At 35.0% G+C, this 14,264-nt stretch overlaps 1 protein-coding gene across 5 annotated transcripts in view; it reads right to left on the bottom strand.

Annotated features, from left to right (window-relative positions):
• NAV3 (neuron navigator 3) overlaps window positions 1-14,264 on the bottom strand; it is an 888,057-nt gene that overhangs the window by 44,019 nt on the left and 829,774 nt on the right. For all 5 annotated transcript variants that reach the window (XM_065934132.1, XM_065934129.1, XM_065934130.1 and 2 more), the window contains 2 exons: window positions 14,083-14,166; window positions 4,116-4,227 (listed from right to left, as the gene is read on the bottom strand). In XM_065934132.1, coding sequence (XP_065790204.1) covers window positions 4,116-4,227; window positions 14,083-14,166 — 196 coding nt within the window. The remainder of the gene's footprint in view (window positions 1-4,115; window positions 4,228-14,082; window positions 14,167-14,264) is intronic.

The following is a 14,264-nucleotide window of genomic DNA, read 5'->3' as shown; positions in this document are numbered from 1 at the left end:
CTTGGAGGCATTAGCTATGTTCAACTATGACTGCATCTCCAATAAAGACTGGCAAGGGCATAATTTCAATAACATTACAGGATGAAGGGAATGCATTTTACTTTTCTCTGTCAATTCTTTTCTAGAGTTAAGTATTTGAGTACATGCAGCATCACAGAGTTCAGTAAAGAATGGTTGATCAAATGAATACCAACAATCTGAATGAATGGAGAAGCTTGTTTTAAACAATATATATTTCAGTTATATGTTTATTCATTCTTCATGTTCCACTTCCCACCCTTTGCTCTGTCACTGTTCTAGTTGGAGCCATCACCATCACCTACTTGCTCTAAGAACAGCCAGCCAACTCATCTTCAAATCTTTTTAAAGAAAAATCTTACCATCACTCTCTTATTTAAGACTTCCCAGTAGATTGCCATTTGAGCAAGAATAGAAAACATTCCAACTCTTAAATATGGCCTACAGATCCCTAAGTAATCAGGTCAGTACTCATCTCTCCAATTGGTTCAGTTTATTTTATCTTTGATCATTATCTTCTTGGGGTCAGTTCCATAAAGGCATGGATCTCTTTTCTGTCTTAAGACCCTCATGGAATGCTTTTCTCTCAATATTTAAAATCTACCTTGACAATGAATCCTTGGATTTCCCCTTATACATTACTATCTGGTAAAGGACTTTCTAGACTCTGTAACCAGAGTAGGTTGGTTCTCTGGGTCCCTTGCTCTCTATGGCACACATTCTTGTCCATTTTAGAACTTATAACTGTTTTATATGCACATTAAGCTACCCTAATGATCACAACAATTCTTTATTTCTGTTTTCCCTTAAGATTAAAAGTTAAATGTTGAGAAAGACTATGTCTAGTTAGTTTACCATTATATATTCAGGGCTTTATAGAGAGTATATCATATGGTAGGTGATCAACAAGTAATTGGTGAATAAATATATTCTTACAATTCATTCAGTGTAACACTGAGTTTTAATATTAATCTGAATATCCTATATATATACAATCCTTTATAACTATTTGTTTTTGTTAGTTTTAAACTTTATAAAACTATTATTTAATCTTTCTTGACCAATTTGTATAGTAACTGTTATCCTTTTGTTCATTTTAGCCACCCCTCTCACATATCTGAGCAAAGGAATTCCTATTTTTCAATTTCAGTAGATATTAAGCTACCTGTTGCCTGAGATAAAATGAATCTTTCCAGAAAGTTTTACTTCAGCGTCTTGCACCACAGTAAAGAAGGGATTAAGTCTTTTTAAATCCCTTCTGGACCTATTTACAACATGAAGATTTAGAGCATAAGCTGCTTTATTATAGCTCTAAGATAAGCTTTAAATATGCAGTAATTTTCCATGCTGCATATAAATTAACTCCCCCACATGGAAAGTTGCTAAATTCTTAACAGAAGTAGCCCCTAGAGAACTAGTTTTTCTTTTAATTTCAGTATATCTCACTTTATATAATTATTTTCCCAAAAGTTAAATTTTGTTTTTAAAAATTATATTAATATTTTCTATAAAATTTGAATAAGCCCCTTTCCTGTACAAGGCATCAACATGGCCAGGATTTAGTTTAAGAAAACCAATTACCCTGCTATCAACCAGGAAAGGTAGACCATAAATAAATGAAGGCACCAAAGTGTAATGCAAATTTTGTAAGGGAACTACAGTTATTTTCAAAAACATATCACAAAGAGACTTCATATAGTTTGAGAGTCAAGGAGGTATGTGAAAGTGAAGTGAAAGTCACTCAGTCATGTCCGACTCTTTGCAACCCCATGGACTATACAGTCCATGGAATTCTCCAGGCCAGAATACTGGAGTGGGTAGCCTTTCCCTTCTCCAGGGGATCTTCCCAACCCAGGGATGAAACCCAGGTCTCCCACATTGCAGGCAGATTCCTTACCAGTTGAGCCACCAGGGAGACCCAGGAATACTGGAGTGGGTAGCCAATCCCTTCTCCAGAGGATCTTCCCGACCCAGGACTTGAACCAGGGTCTCCTGCACTGCAGGCAGATTCTTTACCAACTGAGCTATGAGGGAAGCCCCAAGGAGGTAGGTTTAGGTTAACTCTCGCAAGATCTCAGAAAGTTTTTATGCTGAACAAACACTGTAGAAAGTGCCAAGCAGAATAAACAGAATATGTAAAGAACTTTTGAAGAACTGAAGTTTAGGATAGCTAAAGCATGATGACAAAATGCAAGACATAAGGTCTAAAAGACTGTCTAGAACATAAATGATGATCATTAAATACTTGTTGAATAAACAAAACTGGCAAAGAGAGATTATGTCATGTTAAGGAGTCTGTATTTTATCTAAAGGCAATGGGATACCTGTTAGATATACACTGTTAGACCCCTGCTCTGGTCTCAGTGTGAAGAATGGCACAAAGAGGTGAAAGACAGGGCAGGAAGGCTATTTAGGAGCTTGTGGTCGCAGTTCAGGGGAGAGATGAGGAATGGTGATAGGAGGGTCAGAGAAATGGAAACGAGAGATATTTGAGAGGTGGGATCAACAGAACTTAGTGATATATTGAGTGAGGAGAGGAGGATTTCTGGTAATATGGAAGGATGGTGATGCTTTTGACTGAGAAAGGAGCATTGAATGCAAAGGCAGGTCTGCGAAAGAAGAAGACAAGTTCAAGATAACCCGACAGAGTCCCCTCTTTAGCAGCTGGATTTACAGATGTGTGACTTGAGATGAGCCTGCCCTGGAGAGATATATTTGACAGTTATCAACACAAAAACAATAATTATAGATAGAGTATTAGATGGGCTTGTATAAAAATTTAGATAGAATGAAGAGAATCATAAAATGTATAAAATCATAATGGAAGAGAGCTTGGGACTGGGCTCTAAGAAACATCAATATTTAACAAACGCAACAAACAAGTGAATCTACAAGAGAAACTGTGAAAGGAACTTTCAAATCATAGAAGAATAAGAATATGCATGTAATGAGCATCAGAAGAAGTGAATGTTTCAAGTACGATGGAATGGACATCACTATCAAATGCTATTTCTATGATGAATATAATAAGAATTTTAAATGTAGTGGATTTAGAGTTATATAAGTCCTTATTGATGAGGGAGAGAACAGTTTTGGTGGAGTAGTGGAAAGAGAAACCATGCTTCAGTGTCTGAAGTATGACTGGCTCTTAAAGACACTGAACAATTCTATCAAAAATTCCCAAAATTCATCTGGAAAAGGGCAGAGAGATGACAGAGAACTCAGGATTTAAGAAAGCATTTGTCATCTGGTAAAGAGTTGAGCATATTGAATGCTACTTAAAAGAGACTAAGAATAAGTAGAAATTATGTAAAGAGAAAAAATGACATGATATTATCACAGAGTATTTCTTCAGTGGCAATCAAAGGGGTGGGGGGTGGCAAAAAAAGATTATTTTATCATTGTTTAAGATTGTTGGAGCATTGTTATTGTTTAGTTACTAGGTTGGGTCTGACTCTTTTGTGGCCCCATGGACTGTAGTCCCCCAGGCTCCTCCGTCCACGGGATTTCCCAGGCAAGAATACTGGAGTGGGTCGCCATTTCCTTCTCCAGGGGATCTTCCCGACCCAGGCATTGAACCTGTGTCTCCCACATTGGCGGGTGGATTCTTTACCACTGAGCCACCTTGAAAGCCCTACTGAAGCATAGTAATAATTAAAAACACACCAACTTTTAGTCCATTTTCTTACTGTTTTTAAGTTTTCTACAAAAAATATATTTCTTATTGCCCCCACACAGGACAAGTTGCTCCCAGTACCCACTACTTCACCATATTGATTGCTATATTTTTACATAAAGATCTAAATTTCCATATTCCTTCTCTGGTTTGTTTTGCTCAATGGCAAATATGAATGTATAACCCAACCTCTCTAGACCCAACTTCACCAAATCAAGAGGAGAGGAGTTTGGCTGTAGGAGCCAATTCCTAAGGTCAGTTTGAAACTGAAGGCTACTGTTCTTAAATTCTGAGATTCTGAATAATAGCAATTCACATATTATCAAAGGCAGTGTCACTGAGTAAAAGCAGCTTTGCTCTAATTAATAAAAATAGATGCCTATCAGATTGCATGAAAAAATGGCAAGACTTCTAAAGATACCTTTGGGAGGGTGGTCAGGACCATTCAGTGCTCCCTGAATGGCTGCCTGGGCAGCAGAGTTCTGGGCCTTCAGCATTTCAATGGTTTCTCTTAGTTCTATCAGTTCAGACTCCTGTGAAACAAACAGAATTTAGAAGCTTTAACACTTAGAAGAGCAATCCACTTGTATTCACAGCTCACTATCTAATGAGCTTGGTTTTATGTAGTGCTACTGTCCTGGGAGATTTGGATGCTTGGCTGACCTTCTAAGTTGTATCCTACAACCTTTTACTTGTAAATGTAAGAAGCTAAATCTGATAAGAGAATTAAAAAATAATGTTTTGGTTATTCTCTTACAAATGTGATCTGAATAGTTTTTATTTCTCTAAAAGGGTACCCAAAACTGAGGGCTCCCCAGGTGGAAAGGAATCCACCAGCTAATGCAGAAGACACAGGATATGTGGGTTTGATTCTTGGGTCAGGAAGACCCTCAGAGGAGGAGATAGTAACCTACTCTAGCATTCTTGCCTGAAGAATCCCATGGACAGAGGAGCCTGGCAGGCTACGGTCCATAGGGTCACAAAGAGTCAGACACGACTGAGCACGCACACACCCAAAGCTGATCAGTGTGACCTAAAACAACACAGCACACTGCTCATTTAGATAACAAACTTATCACTAGTACCCAAAAGTATATCATGTGGCATGTACTGTTCATTGGAAACCCTGAGTTTTTGTCAAATGAGTGATTTTAGATTTTCCCATCTGTTTTGCATTTAGGATATAGAGTCTTTATATTCAATAACAAAACCTGGAATTCATTCCTAATTCACTCCTATTAAATGCCATATTATTAAATCTGCTACCATATCAAGGTTATCTTAGATTTTGGCACTTTTTAGGCAAATAAAATCCCTAGTATAAAGACCTAGCTTCAGCAAGCCAAAGAAATACAGGAATTTTAAACAACTGAATAGAAATATATGTAACATATAGTCCTTAAAATTATTTACAAAGCTTACAAATAAAAATTTTATGACACTTATTTTCTTATTGGGACTTCCCTCGTAGCTCAGCCGAGGAATCTGCCTGTAATGTAGGAGATACAGAAGATATGAGTTCAATCCCTGGGTCAGGAAGATACCCTGGAGAAGAAAATAGCAACCCATTCCAGTACTCTTGCCTGGAGAATCCCATGGACAGAGAAGTCTCACAAGCTACAGTCCATGGGGTCTCAAGAGTCGGACATGACTTAGCAACTAAACCACCACCACCATCATTTTCTTATTGAATTTAGGGTAACTTTAAGCTATGTCTCAATGAAAATTCTTGTCTAAATTTCGTCATCCATAGTTATTTAAATGAGTATCTTTACCAGAAATAAAGGACTCACTATAAGGAAGATAACAGTAGCAGCAACACCAACCAGAAACAGGAGTGTTGTTTCAGCGAAAGCAGTATTTCCATCAGGAGCACAAAAATAAAGAGTATCCCTGGCTGTGATAGCAATCCTAAAAATTAGAATCCTTGTGGACCTCTTAGGAGGAGAATTCCTCCATAATATATTTGTCATTCACCATTTTTTCCAGTATCTTTGGCAGAAAGTCAAAGAACTGCACTTGAGTTCTTCACTCAGTGGTAAGCAGTTTATCCCTACTTAACGTCTCCCAGTATATATGAAAAAAAGCAGGGTCATGATAAGTGCCATTGAAGAAAACTGCTTCATACATGGGAATGTCCAAGGGCTATTCCAGCCTCCAACACTTTTTTTTTTAAAAAGATGGATGGTGCTAATTGAAATGATATCCAAGTTCAGCATAAATACTCAACACCTCATATATGTATTTTCCCTGAGTATCTGGCATATTCCTAGAGGACAGGCATTAAAAAAAAAAAAAAAAAAAAAAACCTCTTATAGACTTTTAATAGCTTATAAATCAAAGAACCTCATAATAGAAAATCAGTAGTGACCTCCTGGATTCACTCATGGATCTTCAAATATTTGACTGTAATTTCACTTGCATTTATTTGTCATAAAGGAAAAAGAATATGTGTATGAAAATTACCAATACTGTGACAAAAATTGTGTCTAACACAATTTGTCATATTTTATCAGTCTCTCCAAGTTCTATCTATATTTTGCCCCTTGTCCAACTAGTAATAGATTATTTTACCAAAATTTAATATGCTTCCCATTTAAAATAAATCTCCCAAGTGATAAAATATTTACTGGAAATTCATTCTGCTTTTACCAGAAATATATTCACAAAACAACACTTATAGTGCATATTTAATGAATCACATAATTTAAGTAATTTTACAACTAGCATGGATGTTAAATGTTAATTAAACTCAATTTTCATACTTGAATTTAAAATCAACAGTGCTAAAACATTTGCCTTTAGGTTAAAAGAGGAAAAAATGAAAATTAAATCTCATATAAATGTCTAAAAATTTAGCTTAATTTTATGGGTTGGTTGACTTATTTCATTTATTTCAAATTTTATTCTTTTCTAGAGAAGTCTCTTCTAGAAACTATTATTTTTTTAAATTAGAAGTAGAATGTTCAGGTAATATTGATTTTTTTTTTTCAGAAAACTGATGATCACATTCTAAAGAATGTGATCACATTCTAAAATCTTAATTATCTTTTTTAAAACAACAGCTATTGGCAGGGTAGTTATCACTCAGGGTGGCACAGTAAGCCCAGAGCAAGAATAACTATGTAAGAAATATTCCCATATATATGGGAAAATCACATCTATGAAAAATTAGTTTAGCCAAACTCAATACTTCCTCAGGAAAACTTTGTAAGTATAAGCAAGTACCTATAAAATGTCACATTGACTTTAAAAAAACAAAATAGCTAAATTCTACACTGATAATCTTTTCAAATCTGAACTAGTTATCTCTCCATATCTGCAAAAATCCCTTTTTTCTTACTTCTGTTAATGAGACCCAACCTCACCATAACTCAAACTAGCCTTTCCATGTGATTGCTTCCTGTGCTTTGAATATCCTTCTTCACCCTTAAGGACTATGGTGAAGTATCTTTATACACAATGACACTAGTTTTCTTTTGAGCAAAAATGAAAAGGTTCCTTCTCTATATGTCCAGACCATTTAATGCTTTGAGTGTAGTTAGTTGTTGAAGAGTTACATCTGACTTACGATCTGATCTCAATAAATGTTAGAATGATTTTGTTCAAATGTCTGGTCTTCATTAAACAGATGTTTCTTCCCTTCAAAGAATGATGAAACAATTCAACCCTACTGCATATTTTAACAAGAGGGTGTCTCATCAAATAGATGCCATATACTAAAAACATCGAAACCTTATCATTCATTAAAAGACAAAAGTCTCAATATATCTAAATCACTGGAATACGTCCTTTGGATGGCAACAAAGTGCGTTTTTTCTTTCTCATTTTTTAAAAGTATATAGAAATGAATATAAAGCATTTCAAAACTTCACTGAGACAGCAATTTTTTAATAGTTTACTTCTAGTGTTCCTCTTTCCCCTTTATGATTACAGTTGGTTTTTCACATTTTTTAAGCTACTTATTTTCTAAGACGTCTATAATTCATGGAACTTACAACATTGCCTCTAAGTACAACTATGATTTCTGTATTTTTTTTTGGGGGGGGGCGATGCAAGGGAGAGTGAATGAGAAAAATAATTAGAAGTGAGTTCCAGAGATATCCAACTATAAAATTCTTTGATAATCTGAAATATATTAACATATTCTTTTCATTTTAAAGGTGACTTAATAGAAGATACCTAAGTTTTGAGGATCCCTTTTAAGCCTTCAGAAAGAACCTGGAAAATATATATAGCATCAAGAGATGAATTTGAAGTCTATTTCTCCAATTCAGCAGTTTTCTGTTTCCTACTCCGCTCATTAGGTACCAAAGAGAAGACTGCCCCTAGAGTAACTCTGCAGAGGGTCTTGGGAATAAGATGATCAGATAGTATTTTGTATATATTTCCCACTTTTCAAAACTGATACTTTAAAATGTGAGAACTGAACTAAAATTTTGTTTACATATAATGAGCCTTTCAAGAGAATGATGCCTCAAACACAAGCTTGTCATTTAAGATTTCAGTATTCTATGACAATTTCTTGTGTAAAAGAGGTTAGATGGAGTCAATATCTCTTCTAACTGTTCTGTACACATTTCTGAGGCAAAACAAGTTATCATGGTCAGATTTTTAATGCTTCAAAATAAAATGATCAAATATTATGTCAGAATACTAACCTTACTTGGTGTTTTTCCAACCTAATTTCCTAACTATCTGACTTCTTTCCAAATTTCTCCTGGACAGGCCTTGTTGAGAATCCCATGGCTTGGCAACAAATCTTATCAACCAACTGGAACCTCTAGGCAAGGTTATTAAAATTTTCCCACTAAACCTGCCTTTCGCTTCCCCATATTGACACAATTAATTATACATTATCTAGCTGTAGTTTCTTTGAACATGTCCTACTTGCCATTCCCTTGTGTATGTCTTGAAATACCATGAGGTTTTCTACCAAATGAATCTGGCCATTCCTGGTTCTAAGTGAACTGAAATCATCAAACCCCAGTAGCCTAAGTCACTTGAATCTATAAGTAACTTCTGGATTCAAATTATGCTGCACCCTAAAAGGCTAATGAATGCATTTTCTGAGTCTAGTGATGAATTTTTAGAAAAACATTTCTAGACATAAATATTTTAACCTGAGCTAGGAGGAATTAATGTAAATACCCAATTCAACTAAAATTTTAGCTTTTACGTTAACCATTTTCAGAGAGTTGCTTTTGAATTTTCTATTTTAGTATTTAAGTGTCTATTCGTCTAGTTATCAAAAAAAGTAGTTTCACAGAGGTGAGAATAAGCAAACCCTAGACATTACATTTAGCATAAAGATCAATATCTGAGCTCCAATACTCATACAAAACTATATTCCTCTGTTGTGCTCTGACCTTGTAACAAGACTAACCTAGCACACCTTAATATATGTTCTAATCAGCTCTGGCACTAGATATAAAGAAGTGATTTGGAAGTCTTTTAATTATCAGTGAGTACATAGCCTTAGTAAATTTTCAAGGACAGCAAAACAGCAGGCTGTATAAAAATTTCATTCATAAAAATATAGATTTGCAGAATTCTTGCCATTTTGATGACCTTTATTGTAGTACAAGAAAATAAAATCCTGAATAATAATTTGTGTGACATTATTTTTTTCAATTTTGACAAGGCTGGTACATTGTTAGTGCCACTTTAGATGCAATGAAAAGATACTGTTTCATCACAACGCTTCAGGGCATTAGATCTTAAGTCTTTTAAAGAATCTTGGTAGAAAAGTACTAGTCAAGGGACAAGGGTCTGAAATCCAGATAAAATTCTTGATCAAACTATGTTACTATTACAATTTGTTGAGCAGTAGGTATCAGGCAATACCTAGAAATAATATTACTGTACAGGCAAACATTATTGACAATTATCTTAATTACTTCTACTTATGCATGAATGCATTCAAAGTCGCTTCAGTCATGTCTGACTCTTTGTGACCCCAGGGACTATAGCCCACCAGGCTCTTCTGTCCATGGGATTCTCCAGGCACGAAGATTGGAGTGGGTTGCCATTCCCTTTTCCAAATCTTCCTAACACAGGGATCGAACCCTCATTTCTTACGTCTCCTGCATTGGCAGGGAGGTTTTTTTTTTTTTTTTTTTTTTTTTTTTACCACTAGCACCATCTGGGATGTCCACTCCTATTTATAGACTTACTCTTCTATAACATGTGAATCTTGTCTTGTGTTCAGTCGTGTCTGACTCTTTTGCAACCCTTTAGACTACGCTGACAGGCTCCTCTATCCATGGGAATATTTTAGGCAAGAATGCTGGAGTGGGTAGCCATTTCCTCCTGCAGGGGATCTTCTCAACCCAGGGTTTGAACCTGTGTCTCCTGCATTGCAGGTGCATTGTTTACCCACTGAACTATCTGGGAAGCTTGATCTTTTGGCAACTATCAGAAATGCTGTTAAACTACTGGAAAATGTAGTTAGGTTTTTACCTTCATTAACTATCTTTTATCTTGTTAGTCTAGTGTCAAAAACTTTTGCTTCAAAAGATCAAATTCCTTAGATATCTTTCAGGCCTTGGTTCCACATCTCCCTACACAATCCTTCTCTTTCCCTCAATGTGTCCTATCATTTCCCCCCTTGCCCTTCACTCCCATGGTGTTCCTTCCTCTGTGGTTCCTCTATCTCTCCTGATTTTTTTTTTATCCACCCAGAGCCTGACATGTGTCCTTTGCGTGCCACCTCATTTATAAAACTAGTGTGAGTAGATCCACAGACATAGAAAACATATTTATGGTTACTAAAGGTAAAAGCAGTGGAGTGAAAAAGTAGAAGTTTGGGATTAACATATACACACTACCTATATAAAATAAATAATCAACTAGGGCCTACATATAGCACAGGGAACTATACTCACTATTTTGTAGTAACCTACAAGGGAGAAGAATTTAGAAAAGAATAGATGTAACTTGTTATATAACTGTATATAACTGAATCACTTTGCTGTATACCTAAGACTAATACAAGATTGTAAATCAACTATCCTTCAATAAAAATTTTAAACATAAGTAACTATATAATATTATAAACAAACTAGTATGAAAATGCAATGGTTCTCTGTGAAAACAGTCAGGGCATCATCCTGTTATATTTCTAAGTGTACCTCATAATTTTCTGTCTCCTGAGTTATTCATACATGTCTTTTCCTTTTTTTAACCAGGCTACACATATATAAAAGCGGTGTTTTGGCACATACATTTGGCAAGAGAATCAGTGTGACTTGGCATCTGGAAATGAGGAAGAAACTTAGAACACTATTCAAGGGAGATATTTCTAATAAAAATTTGATACAGTTTTCAGGATATTAATGCCATATGATTATTAAAAATCCCACACTGAAGCAGGGGTCTGGATTTGTTAGTGTTAGTGTGGTTCATCTGTTTGTTAATTAGCTAACACAGCACATGTGACCATCTTGGCTTTTAGTTCTCCACGTGTTAAGCATTCCACCCTGCTTCTCAGTACAGCATTCTGATTCTCAGCTTTAAATTTTTCAGTGGTGCTTATCTTCATCTGAAATCACACATCTTGACATTATATTTTTATCATAATCTATCATGTACTAGAATATGAACTCTATATTATAACCAGTTATTAACTAGGACGTGTGTGTATGTGTGTTTGTATTTCACTGCTGAATTCTCAGTAGGTAAAATAGTGTCTCATACACAAAAGAAGTTCAACACAACTTTGGTGAAAGACTAAATGGACAAAGGAGCCTTGGAATTCTAGAACAGAGTTTCAAAACCTCTGCTCTATATTATCTGTTCTTTTTTCCTCGGGATTGTTGGATCACCAGAGAGTAATATGCCCTTTTATCTTAGCTCCCTGAAGAAATGGCTTTACTGAAATATGACTAAATGTTATGCCCTCAGCTTTTAGAGAAATGCCTATTTGAACAGCGGTTTTGTCTTTTGTTATTTCATGACCTCAATTTAAGAAACTTTACAATAAATTTGTCCTTGAATTCAGTGTCTGTAAGTGTGTCTCTTCAATCTAAATTATGTTCTTGCCTGGTCAGAAAATGAAAACTACACATTCTAAGAAATCTCCTTTTGTGCCTTAGCTTCTTTGAGATCAATTCAATTCAATAAATCACTACTTTGGGGCAGTAATTACCTAGGTAAGCACCTTGTTACATATTCCTCTACTGGTTTTCAAGAGATTCTGTCATTGAATTGTGCTATATCAAAACCCAATAAATTTTAGAAGATTCTTAAAACCACTTTGGGAAAAAAGCAAGTTATAATCTCAGATTAATAAAATAAACATGGTTAATAAAATATAATGCTAATGTTAATGTTAAAAAACCCAATATTAATAAAATGAACATTGCTTTTTGGGTATATAGCTTTCAATTAAAAGAGCAACCATTCCATTTTCAGTTAAAAAATGTCAAGGGCAATTGCAGACATTATGATATATATTCTGAGAAAGCTTTACAATTTTGGCAATATTACTTCAAGGATAATATGAAAACAATTATATAATTCTTTGTAGTATAGAGATATATTGCAAAATATTTAGAACTTTTTCATAGACATTATAAAGTAATATACATGTATATATTTCTGATTTCCATGAGAAATTTTGCCTATAAATATAAAAGAGATGAAGGAAATATGCAAAGGCAAAACATATCAATTTTGACTTCTTAAAGATACTGACACTTAAATATTATACATGATTTCTAACAATATGCCTGGCACATAGCCAGTGATGAATTTGATTTACCTTACATTTTTTAATGGAAAAAAGAAAAATGTCAAGAAAGGTAACATATGTTGATTATTCACTGCCTGTGATACATTATAATCATTATAATATCTCCCTTACTCCTCATAATGATTCTATGAGGTACATATTATAACACCCACTTTTAAAATGATCAAGCTGAGAGTTAGGAAAGGTAGATTCTACAGATCTTGGCAGACCTCACCGAGATTTAAACAAGGCTACTGGACTCTAACATTTATAATCATTACCACTAAGCTGCCCTAAAAAAGGCCTTGTAATCCTGTTTGCTGAGTTTTTATATTATTTAGTGAAATGGTAAATATGTATCCTCCCAAAAGATTAAGATAAAATTTGTATTTATGATCAAAGCAGTTTGTTATCTTCTCTTTTGGAACAGACTTGACAGAGATAGAGGATGTTCTCTTTCATGGGCAGGATAGATAATAAAATAGGAGAATGAAAGATAAGGGCAAGCAGAATATAGTTTTAAATTCATACCAGGCATCTATAGGCATATTTGATTTTCTCTTTTGGTTTAACTGAACTGTTCACCTTTTTTTTAACTTTAAAAAAAAGTGGTAAACTGATAAAACTCAGTAACACACACTAGTTCTTTAAAGCCAAACCATACTTTATAGAACTGAAGCCAAAATTGAAGCCATCCTCATGGACAGATATAGGTACTGATTATGAAATTATCCAAAATTAGGATTATGGATTTCCTTGAAAATTAGAGGAAAACCATGGACATCTTCTCACATTATACACATATGTGATTTTTAAAAATATTTCTACATAATTTTAGAGACTTTTTAGACCCTCATCCAAGCTCAGATTAAGGTCACCAAATTCATGACTAGAGGTAAGTTACTGGTCATCATGTGGAAAGTGTCCAGATTGTTTCTGTCTAGCGTGGACCTTTTTGATATTTCTGCCTCTATGAACCAACTTCTCTGTTTCTTTCTTTTAAGTGCTCCTTCTCCCAATCTGTAAAATCCTTAAGTTTATTTTAAAGCTTTTGTTGTAACTTAGCTTTACTTCAAAAACAGCATCCCCAGATGCCAACACATCCTTGTTATTCCCCAGTTACACAGGACTGTATCTTGCCCCATGGATACTGGAACCTACGTCCCCTTACTTTAAAAAGATCCTAACCTCCATTTTAGGCCTTCTTTGTGAGTATCTCAGACCACAATATGGTCTACAATATGGTCTTATAGACCATGAATTTGGGAAAATTCTTGTCAGCACACAATTCTTGTCAACAGCATTATCAATTATTCCTAGAATATTGTAACTCATCTCTTGTTTCTTAATATTTGGTACTCTTTCAATAGTTCCTATCAGAAGTAAAATAATAGACTGCCTTAAAAGAATGTGTGTGTGTGTGTGTGTGTGTGTGTGTGTGTGTGTGTGCACACACTCAAATATAGGTTAATCTGAATCATAAGTCATTAAACTAAAATCTGAAAAGAAAAGGTATCCTCTTGTCATAGTCCCAATATACTTTAGGATGGATCCTTTCACTAGTCCTTCTAAGGAGCTGCATCTCGAGTGTTGTTTAAACATCTATGCAACTTGCTGCCTTCTCTCAAGCCCCAGTGGCAATTCCTGAACATACCTTCTGTTCCGCTGTCATGGTTAGACTTTGCAGTCGGCCAGTCATATTCCCTAAACTCTTTTCAAAAGCTGCTACGAGATGAGCCTGTGAACAAAATGAAAGAAACATATCTTAAATGTCAGAACCTTATGTGGATGGATGGAAACCCACCACCTTACCAAAATGCTTAATTTCAGGTATTC

The sequence above is a fragment of the Muntiacus reevesi genome, chromosome 4 (genome assembly GCF_963930625.1).
Source record: "Muntiacus reevesi chromosome 4, mMunRee1.1, whole genome shotgun sequence".
In the NCBI taxonomy this organism is placed as follows: Eukaryota; Metazoa; Chordata; class Mammalia; order Artiodactyla; family Cervidae; genus Muntiacus; species Muntiacus reevesi.
The sequence above is the reverse complement of the archived record's forward strand: the minus strand, read 5'-3'. Positions and strand labels throughout refer to the sequence as shown.